Source organism: Pyrus communis, chromosome 1 (assembly GCF_041283825.1).
Source record: "Pyrus communis isolate YQ-2024b chromosome 1, ASM4128382v1, whole genome shotgun sequence".
Lineage (NCBI taxonomy): Eukaryota > Viridiplantae > Streptophyta > Magnoliopsida > Rosales > Rosaceae > Pyrus > Pyrus communis.
The window spans coordinates 1,525,473-1,550,036 of NC_142565.1; the positions used below are offsets into that span (position 1 = coordinate 1,525,473).

Genomic DNA, 24,564 nt, shown 5'->3' on the forward strand with positions numbered 1-24,564 from the left:
TATGCTCCGGATACTCTTCAACTTGAATCAAATAATGGTTTCATGGATCGCTCATCAGTAGCAGTGTTTGAAGTATCAGTTCTATGAATTTGTTCATGAATAACATTAGAACCGCCTTTAATTATTCCTTGATAGAGAATACTGTTTATGAAACGACACACGCTTCTTAATTATTTCTTTATTGATCATATAATGCATAACGTGTATCATGTTGCTTTTGACTAAATTGACCCAGTTGGTCTTCTATAATTTTGAATTTGTAACTCTTAGCTATGTTAAATGAGTCTTAATTGAATTGAAGCAGTCGTGAGAATGTGAAGATAAAAGTCAACATCGGTATTCTATTATGCAAGAAATTATGGAGTTAGCTTATTTCTTATATTGCATAATTAGTTTTATAATGAAACATCAACTTTCTTCTCCAATTCTATATGATATAAGCATAATATCGTGATATATAAGTATGTATATATTTCACTGTTATCCATTCACATATATTTTGCCGAAGGCCGAGGTATCTTAAACCTCAAATGATAGGACTAATCTCCAGTAAGGCCTGAAAAAGCTGAAGGCATTTCAGCTCATCCATAACCATAGTTAAATGACACATGTGTTTTCAACCAAGGAATTATCCATGTTGTTGCCAGCTTCCTGCCTCGAACTCAAGATTATAGAACAAATCTGACTTGGAATTTATTAAATTTCCATTGTACCACGTGGCTATCACTATTATATATATTCGATCCTCGTCGATTTGCTTTGAGGAATATGGCCCATTTTTGGTAGTTTGGAAAATGACGGGCATGATTTATCTGCATTCCTTCGACAAAAATCATCATTCGCCCCACATACCTAGAATCCTAAGCTTTGCATATGCATGGCATGCTGGCAGAGAAGCCGACCTATATTAAATACAATTACTATCTCAAACTCAATTTGATTATTTTGGTAACATGAGTTCAATCGTTACGTATGACGGTATCTATGAAGAAATAGGTTTTATTAAAACCTGAGTTCAATCGTTACGTATGACGGTATCTATGAAGAAATAGGTTTTATTAAAACCTAAAACTACTACTGCAAGTTTCAAGATATACAACTCGTCACTTAGTACTACAGCCAATTTATATATATATATATATATATATATATATATATATATATATATATATATTTAACTTATTAGTTAAAGGTTGCCGATTTGAATCTAGCAAATAATGAATTCAATACTAATTTATTTTTTGAACTATTAGTGTATATATATGTTTGCAGAAACCACATTCCAAAGTAATTAATTCGAGTTGCGGAGCCATTTGAAAAAAACCACAATAGATTCCTGTTTTCATAACAGTTCAATACGTGTATTTGTGTATTTTTAAGTCTTGTATTAAAAAAAACCACAATTGATATTTACTTCCATTTATTTTTTCACATCTATATTATTTGAGTAATATTCGACACTAATTTTTGCACCGTATTTTTTAACAAATGATGTGATACCAGTCAAATTTTAATTTATTTTAAGTTGAAATCTGATTAATAATTATAATAAATTTAGAAAAGTGTTATTGGCACTCAAAAATTATCATTCTACACCCCTCACAAGTGTATTTTTTTTTTTTAAATATAGAAAGTTTGGAGTGTAGAATAAAAATTTTAGAGTACCAATAACAATTTCTTAAATTTATATAATTCAAAACATGTCATATTATTTAGTACATAAATTAAGTATACGTAGCACCACCCAAATTATTTAATTGTCTTTGGAATAAAAACAAGTCGCTTCACCGGTTAGATAGATCTATAAGTATATTTGTCATTTCTGTAATTGGCAAATAAGTACATCGATCTAACCTCGAAATTGCATCCAATTTGATTTCCAAATTTTAAAAATAAAACTAGTGAAATGGCTTCAAAACTTTAAATTTTGACAATAAACACAAAATAAAGAATAAAGTGAATATTACCAGAATTAACATTTTAGTATAAAAATATGATTTTTCGTTAAAATTCTCAATTTTAAAAATATTATCTTAAATCATTTTCAATACCTTATCTTTGTGATTTTGATTATCTTTATTGACTTGACCGTATCATCTCTAAGTCGACAACTGATATCTAAAAATCGTTTAATCGTTTAAATATGCATTAGAATTAATGACACGAGTCACACATAATGAATGCTAAAATTATTCTAATAATTCTTCACTTGCTACTCAAACTTGAATATTAAATTTATTTCAATATGTAATTTTCCATGTGTTTACTTGCTCATAATAAATAAATATTAATACGTGTTTCACATTAAAATCTATAATAATTCACATAAAAGGAAAATTATATCAACTAGGACCGGAGAAGATAATTTATTGAACTCTCATTTCTTCACCCCGGGGATTTCTTTTCTTATACCACGCAAAATAAATAAGCATGTCATACTCATAGTGATACTTTTAGGGAAGTGATATCCACACATTTTTAAAAATTTTGATCGTCGGATCAGATGAATTAAAGAAGATCAAATGATAAAAATTAACAAAAGATGTGTAAGAAGTAAAAAACGATGTGTGGATAGCACACCCCTACTTTTATAGTCCCTAAAACCGTCTTTCTGTTTTATACTTGTAGATGACCAATTTTTTGTTCGTGAAGTGTTTTTAAATAACTGAAGCTGTTTGTAGAAAATGTTTTAAAACAAATCCTTGGTAAAAATACAATTTAATCTTAAAAAAATACTTGAATTACTTCCTACAAAAAATACATAACTGGTACTTGCCAAAATGATTTCTTCTAAAAACACTTTCAATCATTTAAAAGTATTTTCCAAAAGAGTATAAACGATTTTCAATTTGATTGGTGTTTGACAAATACAAAAAAATTCGGTGTTTTCTATTTAATAATACGTAAGTTTTGTTCTTATTTGAATATACATGCATATTAAAATCTGGGCAGTTGCGCCTGCTTAGCCACAGAATCCCAGTACGGCTGGGATCACACAGAGAAAAGGAACCGACGGACGAACAAGCCCACATGTTTCCAAGACGCAGAGACGTGAGCAATGACGACATGCGGACTCCGACCTACAACAAATCTCTCCCTCCCTGTCTCTCTCTCATAAATCCACAACTTCTTGGCTCGCAGTTGCAAATTTTGCAACCATTTCTTTCGTTTCTTCGAGGAAAAAAAGGGACTAAAGGCTCAGCCATTCTCTCTCCTCTCTTTCTCTCTCTAAACCCACGCTTTGTCAGTCTCTAATGCACCATAAACTCGGAGCCCATCACCAGCCGAGTGCAAAGACTCCATCTTTTTCTTTCAAGAAAATTAGAAGAACTAAAAAATAAACAAATTCAAGAAATTAAATTCTGGGTTTTGCAAAAAGGACATTGAAGATTTCGGGTTTCTTGGGTTTCCTGGTTAGTCCAAAACCCCTTAATTTTTAATTATTATTTTTCAATGCAATTTTTATTATATTATTATATGTAAAGTTGTTTGATTGGTCTTGAATTGCTTTGCTTCATCTGTTTTTCTTCCACCAAATATTTTAACTTTACGTCGCTGTTAAACACAAGGCAAATACATGATTGTTGTCGTATTATTTTAACGTGTCGTCGCATGTCGAATTTAACCTCAACAAGTTGCACATCTCACCTTCGTAGTTTCCAATATGCACACTGTTTGATTGAATTTCCGGACATTCTTTCTAACTTGGACAGCTGAGTGACAAATTGGGTTTTTATTTATAGGACCCATTGCTTTGGTGTTTTGCTTTCTGTGGAGTAATGGCCTAAGAGGAGGAGGAGGAGGACATCCTGTTCTCGGGCCATTCGAGTGGTTAAGAGCTTACTCTTGCACCCGAAACCCAAGATCCTGAGTTTGAACCCATTTTTCCAGTATCGCTTGTATCAAAGCAAAACAAAAAGGTATATGCCCTTTAATTCTTTGGACTAAGTTGATGTTAAGAATCTTCAAGTTTGCATTTTTTTTTTTTTCAATATTTCCCCCAAGATTTTGTTAATTTGTGTTTCTGGGGTTATCTGATTGTTTCTTGTTGTATGTTCTTGCATTGTGTAACTGCAGAGTTAATTAAAGCATGATGGAGGATTTGTGGAATGCGTTTTGTGGGGAATCCGGTCTTTCGGATGAAGCTGGAAGGGCATTCACTTTAACTCTTCAGTCTGTGTTTCATCCTTCTTCATGCATCAATCATGTGTCGATAATTGGGTTTGACATTTTGCTTCTAGCAATGCTCTTGTTCATCATGTTTCAAAAGTCCTCGTCGAAATCACTTCACATTCCAGCCCGATATCAAGGCTTTTCAGGTTTGCAGATAGCCTCTGCTGTTGTCAATGGCTGCCTTGGAATCGTGTACTTGGGGTTGGGTGTCTGGATTCTGGAAGAGAGCCTGAGGATTACTGGTACTGCTTTGCCTTTGAATTGGTGGCTACTTTCGTTGTTTCAAGGGTTCACATGGTTGGTAGTTGGTTTAACTGTAAGCATCCGCGGAAGAAAGCTTCCAAGGAAGCCGTCAAGATTGTTGTCTATCCTTGCATTCTTGTTTTCCGGAGTTGTCTGCGCTGCATCGCTCTTTGCTGCCATTTTCAGAAAAGAATTGTCAGTAAAGACTGTATTAGATATATTGTCTTTCCCAGGAGCAACATTGTTGTTGTTATGTGTGTATAAGGAGAGTAAATATGGAGATGGTGACGAGAGCATCACCGCAACTGGCCTTTATACGCCTCTGAATGGTGAGTCCAACGGGGGCATCTGTAAAAGTGATCATGTTACGCCTTTTAGCAAAGCTGGATTTTTCAGTAAAGCCACAATCTGGTGGCTGAACTCACTGATGAAAAAGGGTAGGGAGAAAACTCTAGAGGAAGAAGATATACCCAAATTGCGTGAGGAAGATCGAGCAGAAAGTTGCTATTTGCAGTACTTGGAGCAGTTGAACAAACAGAAACAAATCGAACCTTCTTCTCAACCTTCAGTACTAAGAACAATAGTCATGTGCCACTGGAAAGACATTTTACTGTCTGGCTTCTTTGCTTTGCTAAAGGTACTCACCGTCTCTGCTTGTCCACTGGTTCTTAACTCCTTCATATTGGTTGCCGAGGGAAAAGGAAGCTTCAAATACGAAGGTTATGCGTTAGCCGCAGCACTTTTCCTTTCAAAGATCACGGAATCCATTTCACAACGGCAGTGGTACTTACGATCCAGGCTTATTGGTGTGAAAATCAAGTCTTTACTCACATCGGCCATTTACAAGAAGCAATTGAGATTATCGAATGCTGCTAAGTTGACACACTCAGGTGGGGAGATAATGAATTATGTTACAGTGGATGCTTATAGGATCGGAGAGTTCCCATATTGGTTCCACCAAACTTGGACGACTAGCCTCCAGCTCTGTCTTGCATTGGTGATTCTTTTCCGTGCAGTTGGCCTGGCTACAATTGCAGCGCTGGTGGTGATAGTTTTGACAGTGATTTGCAATGCTCCACTTGCCAAGTTACAACATAAGTTTCAGTCTAAGCTTATGGTGGCACAAGACGAAAGACTGAAGGCTAGTTCCGAGGCTCTTGTGAACATGAAGGTGTTGAAGTTATATGCATGGGAAACTCATTTCAAGAAAGCGATAGAGAGGTTAAGGAAGGAGGAGCACAAATGGTTATCTGCAGTGCAGTATAGAAAAGCATATAATACCTATCTCTTTTGGTCGTCCCCTGTTTTGGTGTCCGCTGCAACCTTTGGGGCATGTTATTTTCTCAAGGTTCCGTTGCATGCAAACAATGTTTTTACATTCGTAGCAACTTTACGCCTTGTTCAGGATCCCATTAGATTGATTCCTGAGGTTATTGGGGTTGTCATTCAAGCGAAGGTTGCATTTGAACGTGTTGTGAAATTCCTTGAGGCACCAGAACTGCAGACTTCAAATGTCCAGAAGAGGAACATGGAGAATGTATCCCACTCCATTGTCATTAAGTCGGCTGATTTTTCATGGGTGGAGAATATTTCGAAGCCCACTCTGAGAAATATAAACTTAGAGGTTAGTCCTGGTGAAAAGGTTGCTATATGTGGAGAAGTCGGCTCAGGCAAATCAAGCCTTTTAGCTGCAATTCTTGGGGAAATTCCAAATGTTCGAGGAAATGTAAGTTGCCGCTTTACTTTCCCTGGATAGCTAACAATTATGATTCAATATTGTGCAGAGACTCTCAACAGATATCACTTTTCACCTTATGTAAGTATCATCTTTAATTTCTCTTCTTGACTTTCAGATTCAAGTTTTTGGGAAGACTGCATATGTTTCTCAAACAGCATGGATTCAGACAGGGACGATCCAAGAAAATATTTTGTTTGGTTCTCTTATGGATACTGAAAGATACCGAGAAACACTGGAGAGGTGTTCACTCGTAAAGGACCTTGAGCTGCTTCCCTATGGCGACCTTACTGAAATAGGGGAGAGAGGGGTCAATCTGAGCGGTGGTCAGAAGCAGCGAATCCAACTTGCCCGTGCTCTCTATCAGAATGCTGATATATATCTCTTGGATGATCCATTCAGTGCTGTTGATGCACATACTGCTACAAACTTATTCAATGTAAGTACTCTATCCTAACACTGGCAGTGCCTTGTTGATTATCGTCTGGCTTTTAGTGCTAACTTGTACATTGGCAGGAATATGTTATGGAAGCACTTTCAGGGAAGACGGTTTTACTTGTGACCCATCAAGTTGATTTCTTGCCTGCATTTGATTCTGTTTTGGTTAGTCTACTTTTAACTCTAGGCTATTCGGATTTTTATTCATCGCTATTTTCATAGCAGAAGCGGTTTTTCCAAGAATAACTTCTAATTAACTTTTTTTTCAGTTGATGTTAGATGGGGAAATCCTACAAGCAGCTCCTTATCACCATCTATTGGCCTCAAGCCAAGAATTTCAGGATCTTGTGAATGCACACAAAGAAACTGCAGGTTGTGAAAGGCTTGCAGATGCCACTGCGGCCCAAACTGGAATATCGTCCAGAGAGATTAAAAAGACATACGTAGAAAAGCAACTCAAACCAGAAAGAGGTGACCAATTGATTAAACGAGAAGAGAGAGAAACAGGAGAACTAGGTGTGAAGCCGTTCATACTGTATTTGAAGCAGAAGAATGGATTCTTGTACTTCTCAGTGGCGGTTCTTTTACACTTAATTTTCGTTATGAGTCAGATAGGGCAGAACTCTTGGATGGCTGCTAACGTTGACAATCCCAATGTTAGCACATTGCGATTGATTGTGGTTTACTTGTTGATTGGATTTTGCGCAACATTTGTTCTACTGTTCAGATCTATTTTAACAGTTATTTTGGGTCTTGAGGCATCTCAGTCTTTGTTCTCACAGCTACTGAGTTCCCTTTTCCGTGCACCCATGTCTTTTTATGACTCAACACCTCTGGGAAGGATACTTAGTCGGGTATGCATTTCAAACAGAAAGTGTGCTTATAGATTAGTAGGCATTCAAGGAACTAACATCTTTTTGCGTTGCTTTTTTTTTTTTTTTGGTAGGTTTCATCTGATCTGAGCATTGTAGATCTTGATATTCCGTTCAACCTAATCTTTGCGTGTGGGGCTACTATGAACGCTTATTCCAATCTAGGAGTACTGGCTGTTGTTACCTGGCAAGTCCTGTTTGTCTCCATACCGATGATCTATGTGGCAATTTCCCTACAGGTAATGCCGTACCAAGTTCTTTTATTCCTTATACTAGGAAGAATCTGTATTCGTTCAACTGGCTGCATGATTCTATCAAAGTGTTATGTGTTATGATGTTTCTCTCTATTAGAAATTGAGGAAAAATCGGAACTTGAAACTGAAATAGCAAAGTAATTTACTTCTTCCAAAATAACATCTGTGGATATGCCATTTCTTGTTTTCAGAAATACTACTTTTCGACTGGAAAAGAGTTGATGCGAATCAATGGCACAACTAAGTCCCTTGTAGCGAACCATGTAGCAGAGTCGGTGTCAGGAGCGATTACAATAAGAGCTTTCCATGAAGAAGAGCGGTTCTTGGAGAAGAACTTTGATCTCATTGACACAAATGCTAGTCCTTATTTCCACAGTTTTGCAGCGAATGAATGGTTGATCCTACGGCTAGAATTTATAAGCGCAACCGTTCTTTCTTCTGCAGCACTCTGTATGACTTTGCTTCCTCCTGGAACTTTCAGCGCTGGTAAGTTTTCCGAACTTTGATAAAAGGGAAAAGAATCCTGACATTCTCAGTGTTGCAATCTTCTGAGTAATTTTGACAGCTCTTATATATGTAGTATGACTTCAAACTATCAAGACTTATAGCAATTACCGTGTCACTACAGGATTCATCGGAATGGCACTTTCTTATGGTCTTTCATTGAACGTTTCCTTGATGTTTTCAATTCAGAACCAGTGCAGCATCGCAAATTACATTATTTCTGTTGAAAGACTAAATCAGTACACGAATATACCGAGTGAAGCCCCTGAAGTAGTAGAAGGAAACCGTCCTCCAACCAATTGGCCCGCTGTAGGTAAAGTGGAGATACAAAATTTGCAGGTAAATATTGGTTGATTTAGTGCTAGAACTAGTCAAGGTTTACCTCGAAGAAGTTACTGAGAATTTTCATATCATAACAGATCAGATATAGGCCCGATACACCACTCGTTCTTCGTGGGATCAGTTGCATTTTTGAAGGAGGACACAAGATTGGTATTGTTGGTCGTACAGGCAGTGGAAAGTCTACTCTCATAGGTGCTCTATTTCGTTTAGTAGAGCCAGCGGGAGGGAAGATTATAGTTGATGGCATTGACATCTCTACAATCGGATTGCATGATCTAAGGTCGCGTTTTGGAATAATACCTCAAGATCCTACCCTTTTCAACGGAACTGTGAGATACAACTTGGATCCCTTGTCTCAACATTCAGATGACGAAATATGGGAGGTATACTGTCGAGTTATATAATGCTTGTTTGCTGTAGTATTCCTTTTTGACTGTTTAATTCAGTATGGTTGAAATTTTGAACTAAGCAACTGACTGACTTATTTGTACGTACTGAAGGTTCTTGGGAAGTGTCAGCTTCGAGAGCCTGTTCAGGAGAAGGAAAGCGGCTTAGACTCCTTAGGTAAGATTTTCGGTGTATCAGTATGGTGGAGAGCGTTTTGTTTTGTGAAATTGTGATTAGCGGTATTAACTGGTGCCCTGTTACTCAGTTGTGGAAGATGGATCAAACTGGAGCATGGGACAAAGGCAATTGTTCTGTTTGGGGCGTGCCCTTTTGAGAAGAAGTCGGGTACTGGTGCTTGATGAAGCAACCGCATCAATTGATAATGCCACTGATACGATTCTTCAGAAAACTATCCGAACTGAATTTGCAGACTGCACTGTGATCACGGTAGCTCACAGGATACCGACTGTGATGGATTGTTCAATGGTTCTTGCCATCAGTGACGGTGAGTTTCACTCTCTCTCTCTCTCTCTCTTTCAAAATGCTTCTCGTGATCTCATCCAAGTATACAACATATACCAGTTTTTATTCGTTCATAATTGTTCGAAAAGGAGAGTAACATTGATGAAACACGTTTATCTATTTCAGGACAAATTGTGGAGTATGACGAGCCAATGAACTTGATGAGAAGAGAAGGCTCGCTATTTGGGCAGCTTGTCAAGGAATACTGGTCTCATCTCCAGTCTGCAGAATCGCACTGAAAGTAGCGGTGTTTCATTGTTTCATCTCGCCATTTTGCCACGGCTGGGTAGCAAAGAGATGAAACATAGTGAAAAGGAGGACTGGTGTAAACTATAGAACGTTGCTAGCCCGAAGAAGCGTGTGTATAATCTCTCTACCTTATTTTCTCGAAGGCAATGAAGAATAATCGACTACTTAGTTGAGATCAATAGTAGCACATCAGGTTGCATAAGGTTGTAGGTATCCGTTCCCAGCCACGGCGATGAATGTAATCTAAAACATGGCGATGAATGTAATCTAAAACGCTGATCGTGATTGATGAACTGTATTGTATATATCATGATGCAGAAACTGGAAATGGACATTTCTTGCGCGGCAAGTTGTTGTCAAACGCAAGAGAAGGACAATATATTTTAAAATCAATAAAAGAGAAGTATATAGATCCAATTCGAAAATTGTTACAGCATTTTGTTGCAGTGCAATCGGCTCTTCTTCTAAATTTACGAAAATCGCACATTGTGTTTCTTTCATTCTGTATAACTTCGAAAAAAAAAGAATTTTCCGATTCTGCATCACACGACTGAGCGCTGATTACAGAAATGCCGATCAGGCTAGTTACGTACTATTAACATCATCTACATTTGTGTTCAAAGGAAAATAAAATTGAAGATTAATCGTAGCGAAGTATACATTCGATTTTATCATGAAAAGAAGTATACATTCAATCTGAAATTGTCTAAAGCATTTGCACCATTCAGCACCTCCCTAAAGTACTAGCTGTAACCTAAAAATAACTATTTTGATCACAAAGGCTCTTATGAGGACTAATTTAAGTTATAAATAACACAGCCTATTATTCGTCTCAAAAGTCCTAGTGTGGATAGGCTGATACTTTCTTAAGAATCGAGAGTAACCTATTCACTCAAGTCTGTCAACCAGTGAAGTAATAGGTGCCTTCTGGGAGGTCGATAAATTCAGAAGAGCATACTACGTGCCTGCAGGAACAATCGTTTGGTTGTCCTCAAGGCCCTCCAAGCACCGCATTCTCGATGTCCTCTCTGCTCAGTGCATAACTAAATCTCCTCTCCATATCCTTTTCAAGGTTTCCCGGTCCAGTCCTTAGATACCTACATCACCAATTCAAAATTTATCAGCGGTAACATTTGACATAACAAAAAGGTTCAGAAAAAAGAAACAATTTCACGTGATGATCACCAAGAAAGAAGGGGAGAGACAGCCATGTGAAAAGGAAAAACTAGAGGTGATGCAGGTTAATACAAACGCTTTCAAGTCATCAGTCCGTTTTCACCTCCATCTTTCCCCACAACCTCAAGCTTCCTGCTTTCAACCATCACCGCCATTTCCTATCGTCTATAACTAGCTCATGTCATCAAGCGCACAATCTCATTCGTGAAACTTAGAATGTGATAAGGGGACTTAGCCGCATACCCAATCGGGCCAATCCTACAGAAACCTTTAAACAAACTCTTATGTCGTTCCTATTCTACCACAACGTTGACTCCTTTCCCATTTTCCCGTGAATCCACACCATTGCCGGGAATCCCAGTCGCATCCACCATCATTACCTCCAATTCAACCGGCCAACTGGATCAAGTTAACACAGTAAACCACTCACTCACCGAAACTGGAAGCTATAAATGGACCAAAGGCATGAAAGACTCATAGAGGCCCTAGCGAAAATCCGCCTTTATCGGAGTATACCATCCACAAATTGTCCACTCTACTTTCACTACATTTGTCTACTCCTTCCTCTATAAAATCCAGTATCCAATTCAATCGCACAGCAACCCAACTCATATCGCAACAAAACAAAATGTAAATTCTAAAACCTAACACACAATCTAATTAAATTCATCATCTTTTCTCTATAAATTAACTCTACACCCCTAACTAAGCCACCAAATCAATCCATCAGCCAAAAATTCAGCCAACATATACATATACCGATATACGTGTGTGTGTGCGTACAGCAGAAATGGCAGAAACCCAGAAGAGAAAACAGAAAACCAACCTCACATACAAATCGGTGATGTCGAGCGAGAGCTGGGCGTGCCACTCGGGCTTCTCCACCAGCCAAACCGCCCGGTCCTCTTTGCTCTGGTAAAACCCCAAGTTCCTCAGCCAGGCCTCGATGCAGGGGAGGCTGTGGGCGTACAGCGGCTTCTTCTTGTCCGGCAGCTTCTTCAGCCACTCGTCCTCCGGCGCCGACGGGAGCTCCTCGTCTTCCTCTGCCTCGGAAGGCTTTGAAAATACCGAGACCGAAATCTTTCTGGAAGAGTGAGTGAGGGGATACGGTGGGCATTTGGCTGAAAGTGCAGGGCAAGGAGTTGGATATTTTGGGAAAGTTGAGGAGGCGATGGAAGAGAAGACGATGAACTTGGTGAGAGAAATGGCGGACATGTTGGGACTCTGTTGTAATTTTGCAACTTTTGAGGGGTTGGATTTTAGAGAGAGAAAGTTTGCAGCTTTCGGGTTTGAAGAGAGAGAAAGTTTGGAACAGAGCTCATTATCTTCTCCATGTTTGGAGTTCGGGAGAGGATAGAGCACGGCGATAAAATGTTTTACCTTTTTTTTTTCTTTCAACTAAAAAAATAAAAATAATTGAGATGGGTCGATTGGCCCAAATCAGCCATGTGGGCTAGGGCTTAGGCTCTTATGGGCCTCTTTTAACCTTTTAATGATCCGTATATGTATTGAGTTCGGTAGTCCAGTCTATTCAAGTAGTTCGACTGTATAAGCAATCATCACGGTTTGATTCTTTAGAGTAATGTCTCGTTTGTATGTACTTTTAAAATGGCTGAAAGCGCTTTTAGATAAATTTTTTTTGGGTTCCAAAAGCACCTTAAGTGTTTTTTTAGAATTTACTTGCATTTTTATTAAGAATAGGTTTCAAAAACATTTTCACCAAAAACACTTTCAGTTATTTTAAAAGCACATCCAAAAGAGTCATTAATCTTTACTATTTAGTTTCCAAACTTCTTAGTAGTCCCAGCCTGTTGAAGAAAAATTGGTACATAATGTGCTATCTAACGTTCTGTCTAGTTTTTCTTCTCACCTAAGGATCATTTGTGTCACATCCCCGCCTGGGGGGGACCACTTCCAGGGCCCGCTCCACCACCGTAGCACGATATTGTCCGTTTTGGGCTTACCATTCCCTCACGGTTTTGCTTTTGGGAACTCACGAGCAACTTTCCAGTGGGTCACCCATCATGGGATTGCTCAAGCCTCCTTCTCGCTTAACTTCGGAGTTCCTACGGAACTCAAAGCCAGTGAGCTCCCAAAAGGCCTCGTGCTAAGTAGAGATGGGAATATACATTTAAGGATCATTCCCCTGGGTGATGTGGGATGTTACAATCCACCCCCCTTAGGGACCTGACGTCCTCGTCGGCACACCACGACCAGGGTTAGGCTCTGATACCAATTGTCACATCCCGGCCCGGGGCGGACCACTTCCCGGGCCCGCTCCACCACTGTAGCACGATATTGTCCGCTTTGGGCTTACCATTCCCTCACGGTTTTGTTTTTGGGAACTCACGAGCAACTTCCCAGTGGGTCACCCATCATGGGATTGCTCAAACCTCCTTCTCGCTTAACTTCGGAGTTCCTACGGAACCCAAAGCCAGTGAGCTCCCAAAGGCCTCGTGCTAAGTAGAGATGAGAATATACATTTAAGGATCATTCCCCTGGGTGATGTGGGATGTTACAATTTGCACCATTGTGTTTCTCCTAAAAGCAACGAGTTCATTTGAAAATATTTTTAAAATGACTGAAACCGTTTTTAGATAAAATATTGGTTCTAAACCAGAGATTTGCGATTTGGTGACGGGTATGTTCTCGAATTGTGATTCAATTTCTGTGAGGTTTAATTAGGTTGTTCTGTTTTTGCCCCTTTGGTTGTTCTATTCTTGAAGTGATCTTTTAGGGTTCACTTGCATTTTTACTAAATATTAGTTCTAAAAACATTTTTACAAAATACACTTTCAGTTATTTTAAAAATAATTACAAACGAGCTCGACATCGTTTGCAAAAAGCACTTTTCTTATAAGCATATTGAACAGCATATCTATTCATAATACTTTTGGAAAACACTTTCATTCAAATCATGTTGAAATTTTCGTTAAAAACCATGTGTTTTTTTCATGTGAAGAAGTACTTCAAATATTTTTACTTTTTCAACTGATGTCAAAAGCTCTTTTAACCAATTTAGAAGCAGTCCAAACAGGTCCTTGATCAGATTAAAACATTTCCTTTACCGCCAAAATTTGGTTTCCCGCTCAAGCATCAACCGCATCGTCGTTTTTCTCCTAAAACGACTGCGCATTGGGTTTACTGTTCCTTAATTCCACATTTGCATCTCCGTTCTTCTCTGCAGCCAAAGTCCGTCTCTTTCTCCTACTGCAAATGCGATGGCATCTGATAGGAGCTCCGGCGACCCAATCGCTGACTACGGCAAAACGCAGCGCATCGTCCTCCTCCTAGACCTCAACCCACTCCTCCACCTCCAAAACCCAGCTCCATTTCTCAAAGCCCTCCTCGCCGCCGTCAAAACCATCCTCTCTTTCCCTCCTCTCTCCGCCTCTCTCTTCGCCTTCAGACCCTTCTTCTCCTCCCTCTCTCCGCTGGTCTCCTCCTCCAAGCTCCCCACTTCTCTCTCCCTCTCTTTCCACCTCCCCGGCCCCACTTTCAATTCCCTCTCCCAAACCCTCAATTTCCTCCCCGCATTTCGCCGCGACTCGGCATCGCCGCCCCGGGCTTCGTGCTTCGCCGCCTCCTTGCGCCAGCTCGGGCACGACTACGCCTGGGACTCCGTGATCTGCGATCCAATGACAGGTATGTTCTCGAATAGTGATTCAGTTGCCGTCAGGTCTAATTTGGTAATTCTGTTTTCGCCCGTCTGCGTGTCTGCAAACTGTTTGACGGAATTCCTGAATGTGGGTGTGGGTGACGAGTCTTTGGAAAATGTGAATGCGTTTTCTGAGAGATTTCGGGGTTTCTTTGAGAATGTGAACGATGCATTTCTGAGTAGAGATATTCAATGTAGCTGGGTTGATGTCAGGTATGAATTAGAATGTGGTGAGGGTAAGGTTGGGAACGATGAGGATAAGACGAGATTTGGGTTTTTCGAGAGTGGGGTTAGGAGTTTGGGATGGGGATTTTGCTCGACTGGTTCGATTATTCTTGGTTCTGCTCTTGTTCCTTTTGGTTTGATTTATCCCGAGATTGGGATTTCATCCAAGTTTTTCGGTTGTGATGATAGTCATAAGAAAGTCAATGCGCAGTTGAGTCTCGAGATCTTAGATGTAAGTGGGAAGCCTTTGGAATGCAAGTTTTGTGATCTTCAATTGGTTGATTTGAAGATGTTGCCTAGAAATGCAGCTGATGATGCTTTCTTTTCCCTGGAAATCCTAAATTCACAAACAAAAGGTGGTAAACTGAAAGAATTGTTCTGGGGGAATTTCGGCAAAGGCGTGACAAAGTTCCAGGTTAAGGCTTTGCAAAAGTACAATGAGTTTTCGAATTTCAAGGGCCCCTTATCTGATCCTCTCCTTGTCTGTGATGTTTCGGAAAAACCTGGTGAAGATGGAAAAGAAAGTTCTGGTAATTATTATGCAGATAAGGTTCTAGAAATGCTAGCAGTGGACTTGGGAGAGAATGCGAAGAGAAAATCAGCTCCCATTTGGCAGATTCTCTTGAGTTTCTTATATAGGAATGGTCACGGAGCATTAGTGTCCCTTTCAAGTGACAGTGGTGTATCGTCTACAGGAATTCTCAAACCCTTCACAGTTTCCTCGGCTCTGCTGTTTATTGTGGATGAAGGATTTCACCCTCAGACAAAAGTGCATGATATTGGCGGAGCAAAAGCAGACCAATTAAGTCCAAAGATGAAGAATAAGATTTGCGATCCGAATGCTGATTTGGACCAAACTGGGCCATCTAATAAGCATTCTGCTGGCAAGGAGGGAAGGAAGCGGAACAACAAAAGAAATTCACCGTTGCTACAAGATCTCACATGGAGTGCCTTCTGCAAGGCAGCATTTGAACACTCAGAGATAGGTTTGGAAGAGGTTTACTTTGCCAGGGAATGCTATAACTCAAAAAAAATGCGATTTCTGAAATGCTGGATGAAACAGATTAAAAAGTCTAGAGATTGTGGCCTAATAGTGAAGAAAGAATCCCAGATAGACCAGCTCAATAAAAAAGAGATGGACAATAGGTTGGATAGCTTACACCAAGAAAGTGAGCAGCCAATTTCTTCATCTCCTTCCATTAGAGAAAATTCTTTGACTGTGGCTTCTGGTATACAAGATGAAGCTGCTTTGGAATTTAGATCAGAAACGTCGGAAGCTTTTTTCAGTAGTATATCCAGCAAGATACAACAGGGACTTGAATATGAAGCAGTAGACTTGGGGGCTTTGGCATATCGGCTTGTGAATTCATCCGTGTATTGGTTAAATAAAAAGCAGGAAACAGAAGCGCTTTCAGAGAGTCAATCGTCCCTTGTAAAGTCTGGTGCTACTGATGATGTGGTTGCTGCTGAGGTGTTAAAACTTCTACTCAGAGATCCCAAGGATATCACTGCAAAGCAGAAAAGCTCCGGCCCGTCTGTTAAAGCATCTGATTCAGAATCCGAAGGACTTGCTTCTGGAAAAATAGTTCGAGAGTATCCTTTTTCATTTATATCTTAACTGTCTTCTGTATTATGCATTTATATCTTAACTGTCTCCAATTACATTCACAGTTTTCCTTCACCTAGTACTAGATATGAATTGCAGATATTTTTCCGGATGGAGGTACTACAATCAGAGGTTGGCGCAAGTATTGCAGAATCTATGAAACAGAAGTTTGTAAAACAGATTTGCTCGTTTTTGGAGAAAATTCGATGTCATCTGGAGGGCTTCTTTGGTGACTGGAGTGTAGATGATTATGTTGAAAAGATCATAAAAAGCAGGTAATAAATCTGTACCAGAGTTGAAACCCCCTGCCTTTCATATTATTCTTTACTTTCTATAATGGATGTTTTACTGAGGCGTTATGGCTTTCTCCACACTCATTCAGTCTCTCGTTCATGTCTCATCAAATACACATTTCCGGTTCCACTGTGTTCCACTTTCCCGTGGGATATTACTACCCATCTAACAAATGCTCTCCTACTTACCCTTGCAATAATGCTAAATAAGGAAAATGATTATCTTTATAATCTTAAATGAGTTGAGTGTGTTTCCTTATTAGTGTAGATTTACAGGATATAGGCCAGTTATGCGCACATCGTACCCATGTTTTTCTGAACGAGTGAGGAATATGTTTATTCAACTTCTGCTATAGCATATTAGTCTACAGTATGATCCTTGAAACGGAGTTTAAATAATTCATTCCTGCAATTAGTTTTCCTGAAGTACATGTGCAGGCGATGAATTTTTGTTTGAGATGGAAAATTAAGCAGACAGATTGATCTTTGAATATGGAAATTTTCAGGTACTGTGAGACACTTGAAGATGTGGTTCACAAAATCTATACGAAAATGGATTTGTTGCTGTTTGCTGATGAGGAAGAACTCCCTAATAGTTTACTCAACAGTGAGGATAGCAATCGTTCCTGTAAAGAAAAACCAAAGAGAGACGAAGTGGATGAAAGTTGTAGAATCTGGGACTCATTATCAGCAGAAGGTGAGTCTCTTCGTCCGCTGAAAACTGATATTGGAAGACCAAGCGCTGAAGAGATCAAACAAGAGGATGACCATGCTCGCAAGCTTCTTGAAGCTCAAGAGAGGAGAGAGAGGGCTCGGAGATTTGCTTCATCCACAAGAGGGATGCCCGATTTGCAGAGAGTTTGGGCCCCAAAACAGCTGAAACCATTGAAACCAAAGTCAAATCCGCTTCGAAAGCTGTTTAAAAGGAAGGATCATAGAGGTTCATGTGATGACAGAGTATGTGAAACCCCAATGACAGGAATCAAACGTTCATGCTCGCAATGCAGCTGGGATGACGATGAAGATTACCGAGAATACAGTAGACAGCCGTGCGCCTCTGTTACGAAAGCATTGTTCCCGGATGATGACCAGTGAATTGGAACTACATCGAGACAGGGAAAAGCATATACATACCAAAAGCAGCAGAAAAAAACAATTTAAAGTGCAAGCTTCTGTTGTTTAACTCTAATTGTCATTAATTTTGTGTAAAACAGTTCCTTTTTTTTTTTTTTTTTTTTTTTTGTGATTTGCAACATGAAATTGTTGGTATCACTGAGCTACTATTCCATTTGTTCAGTTCTAAACATTTCCGAATTCGAACAAAAAAATTATTAATAAAAATGTGTGATTTTTTATTTTCCGGAACCGTCACATCCCTCTTGAATTTTTCATACTAGAGAAACTTCAACTAGGTAATCCGATCTCGTTTTTCGTAGGGCACATGCTATATCATTTGTAGACCACATCTCACCAAAACACAAAATTTTATGTATTTTAGTCTCATCCAACTTTGCATTGGTCTCTTTAATATGCTAGTTGCCCTTAAGTGGCATTCCTACTGAAGTTTTTCCGAAAGATTTGACATTCTATTTGTATGCACTGGATATTAAACATGTGGACCTAAGTGTTTAAAATATTGATATAGTTGGAAATATAAATATGCAAATTTATGGAAATATCAATGAATATATAAATATCGGCTATCTTCGATGGAAATTTACAATGGGGTAAGTATATCAAGTATTAACTCATTCAGATCTAGTCGAAATTAAAGAAAAAATTTATTAAAAAAATTCTAAAGTTTGAAATTTGCAATAGGTTTCAGCAAAATTTTGTAGTTAATTGGTAAATATTGTTGATATTCGTTGTTTTCTTATATCTCGCTGATATAGGATGAAGTTTGCATTTCACCCTTCTTTTCCTTATGGACCCTTAATTTTAAAGATATTTCGACGAAAATATCGACAATGCCGTGAATATTTTAAACATTGGTGACTGGTCTAAACTAAACTTACCCAAACCCACTTTCACATCACCACAATCCAATTCATGAGAGCCGTTACTTGCTAAATGTTGCCCCATACACGAGTCATTAACTCGTTGAGAAAGTGTTTTTAAATAACTGAAACCACTTGAGAAAATAATTTTGAGCTCTAAAAGCACCTGAAGTGTTTCATCAAAGAAGCACTAGTTTAAGTGTTTTTGGACGATTAACTTGCATTTTTATTAAAGATTAGTTGTATAAACATTTTTTTTTTTCTAAAATCGCTTTAGTAATTTGAAAGCACTCCCTAAACGTGTTCTAAATTTTATCTGAAAATTTTTTCGGACTGCGAAATTAAAGCATCGTGATTAGATCGAAGTCCTTGGCCAATGGCCACCTCAGCTAAAATCCAAGATGTATATAGCAGCCGGGAATTTTGGTTACAAGCATATTCCATGTGGTTTCTATCCACAAACTTCCAAAACGTTCAATTGATGTTAAAACACTTTGTATATCAGGTTGTGTTTCCAACACACTAAATGTTTTTGACGATGACAAGTCTGTGTTGATTCCCCACATATTGTTTCATGATTATCTCATCTACGGACTATGCATACAGCTATGACCTTTCATCAGACTTTTTGTCAAATTTGATGGCTTTTTTCACCTAATTAAGCAGTTAAGGTCACGCTTCATAACTATCTAGTTTCTAATTTCGGGATCTCTCAATTAGCATGTTATAATTCTCTCTAGAAGTAATTTTTCTTTAAATATTATTTTGAAAGTGCTTTTAAAACAAGTAAAGGAGCTTTAATGGATTTTTAGGTTGAAAAAACATTTAAAATGCTTTTTGAAAAAAAAAACACACGCGAAACACCTCAAGTGTTTTTTCCAAAAACACTTGCATTCTTATGAAAAATATAAGAAGCGCTTACGTGTGTAAGCGGTTTTTGAAGAAAGCATTTCCAACCCGACCTAACTTAATCGACGTTTTATGTGAAACTTGGACTAAACAGGCCTTATCTAACTTGACTGACGAGGTCCCAAGAAGAAGGCTGGCACCCATTTCTTACCTGCTAAACACGTCTGTCATACTTTTCTTCCCCTAAACCTTAACCAATAAGTCTCCTGCACCTATAAGTACACGTCTCACCCAAGCACTTTGAGCAACAACCCAAAAAAACACATACAAAAATGGCATCCAAAACACAAACCCTAGCCCTAACTCTGTCCCTCTTGATCCTCATTTCTTCATGCAAGTCCTCCCAAGCCGCCGGAATTGCGATCTATTGGGGCCAAAACGGTAACGAAGGAACCTTAGCAGATGCTTGCAACTCAGGCAACTACCAGTTTGTTAACATAGCTTTCCTCACTACTTTCGGAAACAACCAAACCCCTGTCCTAAACCTCGCCGGCCACTGCGACCCCGCTAGTGGTACTTGCACGGGGCTGAGTGCCGACATCAAAACCTGCCAATCAAAAAACATAAAAGTCCTCCTCTCGATTGGAGGGGCCTCCGGAAGTTACTCTCTCACTTCAGCTGATGATGCAAGGCAAGTTGCTGATTACATCTGGAACAACTTCTTAGGTGGTCAGTCAGCTTCGCGCCCGCTTGGGGACGCGGTTTTGGACGGCGTTGATTTCGACATTGAGGCGGGTGGTGGGCAGTTCTATGATGAGCTCGCCAGGTCACTCAACGGACACAACGGACAGGCAAAAACGGTCTATTTAGCCGCAGCTCCACAATGTCCGATCCCGGATGCTCACCTAGACGGCGCTATCCAAACCGGTTTATTTGACTACGTTTGGGTTCAGTTCTACAACAACCCCCCATGCCAGTATGCTGACGGTAATGCCAACGCTCTTTTGAACAGTTGGAACCAATGGGCCTCGGTTCCGGCCACCCAGGTGTTCATGGGGTTACCGGCGTCTACTGATGCCGCGGGCAGCGGATTTATTCCTGCTGATGCTCTCAAGTCACAAGTCCTTCCAACAATTAAGAATTCGGCGAAGTATGGAGGAGTTATGATTTGGAGCAGGTGGTATGACATTAACAGCGGTTATAGTGCATCCATTAAGGACAGCATCTAATTAACTTCTCTGCCTCAATAGATGATACTAATAATAAAGTGTGTTGGGGATGATGACGCATCATTCCTTACCTTTTGAATAACATGCATATGTATTTTTGGAAGAGATCTTTTACTTATTCAGAATTTGGGTAGTACAATACATTATATAAGTGGAGGCACATTTAAAAAAATAAAATTTTTCTTTACTTATATAATGACATGTTGTGTACCATCCTGTATTTCTAATACACTAAAAAATCTTCGTATATTTTATGATAAAACATGTTATTGCATGTACTAATTTTTGAAATTGAATAAACTATGGTACATAAAGGGTGATGTGATGTAGTTATTATGAAATGAAGTTATAGGTCCAAATAAATGAATGAGGGTCCTCTCACCAAATAAATTGTCGGGTATCATTGTCAATGATTTTACATGATGGGTAGACACTGTGTGTATAAAGGCTAACTAGCTCATATTGTAAAGGCTAGCTTTATACTTATCCAAAGGTTTTCTCAAATATGGAATGAAAGTATCACTGTTTGGACCTAAATTTACGCTATCGGCCCACACAATCAAGGCCGTTAGATGAGTAAAGTTCTAGACCGTTGGATGATAAAGTGGTTGAGATAATTTTCAATTATTATTAAGGAATAATATTGTGGTTTTAATCATAATATTATCTCTTAATATATATTGGATTATCTAAGCCTAATATTGGCTATATCCAGCGGATCGTTTAAAGATAAATGATATCTAAAAGATAGGTTGTTGCTTACCTTGAGAAGTCTTTGACCTAGACTCTAGCTGTTGAGTTTGAATTAAAATCAAATTCTACACAAGTGAAGCCGCACCACACATCTGCTTCTATAAATACAAGGCTGCGAACACCATAGAGAGGAGCTCCAATTCAACACCCAATTGCCCTGCGCAAAACCTCTCAAACATCTTGAGATTTTTTATTTTCTTTTTCCGCCGACACATCTTCAGTTTGGATAAACAGCACTGTGAAGGCAACCGGCGAACATCTTCAGTTTGGATAAACAGCACTGTTGCCGTAGAATCAGCCGTTCCCGAAGCACCTTCAGTTTGGATAAACAGCACTGCGTCGAGGCCGACTGGTTATCTATCCAAGTCTCGGTCGAGAAGGATTTTCAAATCCTTATTGGCAGAGGTCATCTCATTAGCCTTCTCGGCGAAGTGAGGTGTTACCAGGTTACTACATTCGGCACCATAAAAGCCGAATTTGATATTGAACTTCGTAGAACTAGCAGCCTTGTCTTCAGGCTCGAGAATCCAAAGGCCGAGATTTGTTCCTTCCTCGGCCGCAATCGCAAGATAAAGAAGTCACCGACGCGCTCAACGCAACATCAACAAATTTTACTCCTCGGCCGAGCTCGGCCGACGAGTTGGCACGCCCCGCATTCGACCGAAGGACGTAGTTAGCTTATTAGTTACTCGGCTTGCGCGCCACGTAGGTTTTGTAATTTTTAGGGTCAACATTTTGGCACGCCCAGTGGGACCCAGTGCTAAAACTACGAAGTTTATATGATATATCAAGATTCCAATCCGGCTCCACGTAGCCGATTATACGAGAACCTAGAGGAATTGAAAAAACACAATGAAGAACGGAAAAGATCTTTGGAAGTGGAAAAAGTTCTTCGTGGCCATAAAGAGTTGCAAAAGTCATTCGCTTACATGTTAAGAATAAAAGCTCATGTTGCCCTGCAAGAGCAATGGGTAAATGAAGACAGGGCTCGATTTAATGCCTGGCTAGATGGAAAATATTTTCCTTACGTTTTCGACTACAAATCAATTCCATTTGAGGAATGGTTGGTTGAAAAGACTGGGGGGCAATTTTCCGCTTCGGCCGTAATCAGACATCGGCTTAAGAAAATTGTTAATTTGGTCGAGGAACAAAGGCCACCTATTTTTTCGGTCGAGACTGAAAGTGTGGTAGGCCTAGAAGAAAATGTTCAAGTTTCTGAGCCAAGAATTGACTCAGAAAATGTTTCTTTAGAGGAGTGTTCCAATGACGAATAATACCGATACACGACTTCGGACCATAAAACCACATCAATTGATATGGTAATTGGAGACATGGTTTTAGATGCCGAAACTACGCCAATCAATATGATTATTAGTGATAACACCGATATAGAGAAATCTCATTCGGCTAAGTTGTTTGAATTAAAAGCCGAAATTATGCGTGTGGGGCATAATAATTGTTCAACACATTCGGCGGCTGAAAATGAAAAAATTTTCACCAAGTTACAAATATTTGGAGAAAATTCTTTATTTGGCCTAGAGCGAAATCAATTTGAGAATTTTGATATTATAAGATCTCGGCTTGGAATAAAGCATCGTTGGCCTCCTCCTATTTATGGTTCGGCCACTTTTATTTCCATGTGCTAAATTACTTTCTTAACCATTCGGCCTCTTGGCCGATACTTAAGAAAATACAGGGGGGGCAATGAGCATTGAGCCCCCGGGAAAAAAAAAAAAAAAAAAAGGGTGATAGAAATATGCATGCCCGACAACATCATTCCAAAGCCAATGGGCCAAGTTTTGATTTTGTTTTTTGTGGCTTTGGATTCATATATATGTGATGATGGTCTTCGGCCACTTTAAGACCTCGGCCGACAATGAAGTTCCTCGGCCACGAAACGTATCTAGCTAATGTTCCTCGGCCCACTTTACAAAACGATATGGCCGAATAAAAGAAAATATGGCCGAATACAATTCTTTGGCCGAATAAAAGAAAGTTCGGCCGAATACAATGGGATATATATATATATAGGTTCTACACCCAATTCTTCTTGGCCTCGGCCTCGGCCCACTTTACAAAACTATTTGGTCGAATACAATTCTTCGGCCGAATAAAAGAAAGTTCGGCCGAACTATTGACCCCAAATTATTTTTCCTACCCCCTAATTCTTCTCGACCTTGGTTCATGATTGCTTATCACTTCTCTTCAACCATGAGTTGTTCTTTGGTCAAAAGAAGCCAGGATCATGTTCTCTCGGCTCAACACAGCAACAGGTTTCTCTCGGCCTGATAAGTAGGTGGTCGAGGTACTCCTGACTGGCTGGAAAGACTTAATTTCCTTAACCATTCGGCTTATGGGCCGAAGCTCAAGGAAACTGGGGGGCAATGTTTGGACCTAAATTTACGCTATCGGCCCACACAATCAAGGCCGTTAGATGAGTAAAGTTCTAGACCGTTGGATGATAAAGTGGTTGAGATAATTTTCAATTATTATTAAGGAATAATATTGTGGTTTTAATCATAATATTATCTCTTAATATATATTGGATTATCTAAGCCTAATATTGGCTATATCCAGCGGATCGTTTAAAGATAAATGATATCTAAAAGATAGGTTGTTGCTTACCTTGAGAAGTCTTTGACCTAGACTCTAGCTGTTGAGTTTGAATTAAAATCAAATTCTACACAAGTGAAGCCGCACCACACATCTGCTTCTATAAATACAAGGCTGCGAACACCATAGAGAGGAGCTCCAATTCAACACCCAATTGCCCTGCGCAAAACCTCTCAAACATCTTGAGATTTTTTATTTTCTTTTTCCGCCGACACATCTTCAGTTTGGATAAACAGCACTGTGAAGGCAACCGGCGAACATCTTCAGTTTGGATAAACAGCACTGTTGCCGTAGAATCAGCCGTTCCCGAAGCACCTTCAGTTTGGATAAACAGCACTGCGTCGAGGCCGACTGGTTATCTATCCAAGTCTCGGTCGAGAAGGATTTTCAAATCCTTATTGGCAGAGGTCATCTCATTAGCCTTCTCGGCGAAGTGAGGTGTTACC

The 24,564-nt window shown here is 39.4% G+C and overlaps 4 protein-coding genes across 4 annotated transcripts; 3 read left to right on the top strand and 1 right to left on the bottom strand.

Moving 5' to 3' along the window:
* The first annotated feature begins 2,930 nt into the window (after positions 1–2,930).
* Positions 2,931–10,144, top strand: ABCC10 (multidrug resistance-associated protein 14). Its single transcript, XM_068459888.2, has 13 exons — positions 2,931–3,413; positions 3,744–3,920; positions 4,078–6,142; positions 6,270–6,590; positions 6,668–6,754; positions 6,859–7,443; positions 7,536–7,700; positions 7,907–8,201; positions 8,344–8,558; positions 8,639–8,944; positions 9,062–9,125; positions 9,214–9,453; positions 9,597–10,144. The coding sequence occupies exons 3-13, from the start codon at positions 4,091–4,093 to the stop codon at positions 9,707–9,709; spliced, it is 4,443 nt and encodes a 1,480-aa protein (XP_068315989.2). The 5' UTR covers positions 2,931–3,413; positions 3,744–3,920; positions 4,078–4,090; the 3' UTR covers positions 9,710–10,144.
* A 185-nt stretch (positions 10,145–10,329) lies between these two features.
* Positions 10,330–12,262, bottom strand: LOC137720774 (tRNA dimethylallyltransferase). The gene is made up of 2 exons (XM_068459889.2): positions 11,722–12,262; positions 10,330–10,816 (listed from the first exon to the last, which is right to left on the bottom strand). Exons 1-2 carry the CDS (start codon positions 12,108–12,110, stop codon positions 10,711–10,713), a joined length of 495 nt encoding a protein of 164 aa, XP_068315990.2. The 5' UTR covers positions 12,111–12,262; the 3' UTR covers positions 10,330–10,710.
* Positions 12,263–14,038: 1,776 nt separating this feature from the next.
* LOC137721070 (LIM domain protein) lies at positions 14,039–18,032 on the top strand. Its single transcript, XM_068460192.2, has 3 exons — positions 14,039–16,371; positions 16,471–16,659; positions 17,184–18,032. The coding sequence occupies exons 1-3, from the start codon at positions 14,117–14,119 to the stop codon at positions 17,770–17,772; spliced, it is 3,033 nt and encodes a 1,010-aa protein (XP_068316293.2). The 5' UTR covers positions 14,039–14,116; the 3' UTR covers positions 17,773–18,032.
* Positions 18,033–19,773: 1,741 nt separating this feature from the next.
* LOC137719418 (acidic endochitinase SE2) lies at positions 19,774–20,855 on the top strand. Its single transcript, XM_068458459.2, has one exon. The coding sequence runs from the start codon at positions 19,856–19,858 to the stop codon at positions 20,750–20,752; it is 897 nt and encodes a 298-aa protein (XP_068314560.2). The 5' UTR covers positions 19,774–19,855; the 3' UTR covers positions 20,753–20,855.
* Positions 20,856–24,564: the final 3,709 nt, after the last annotated feature.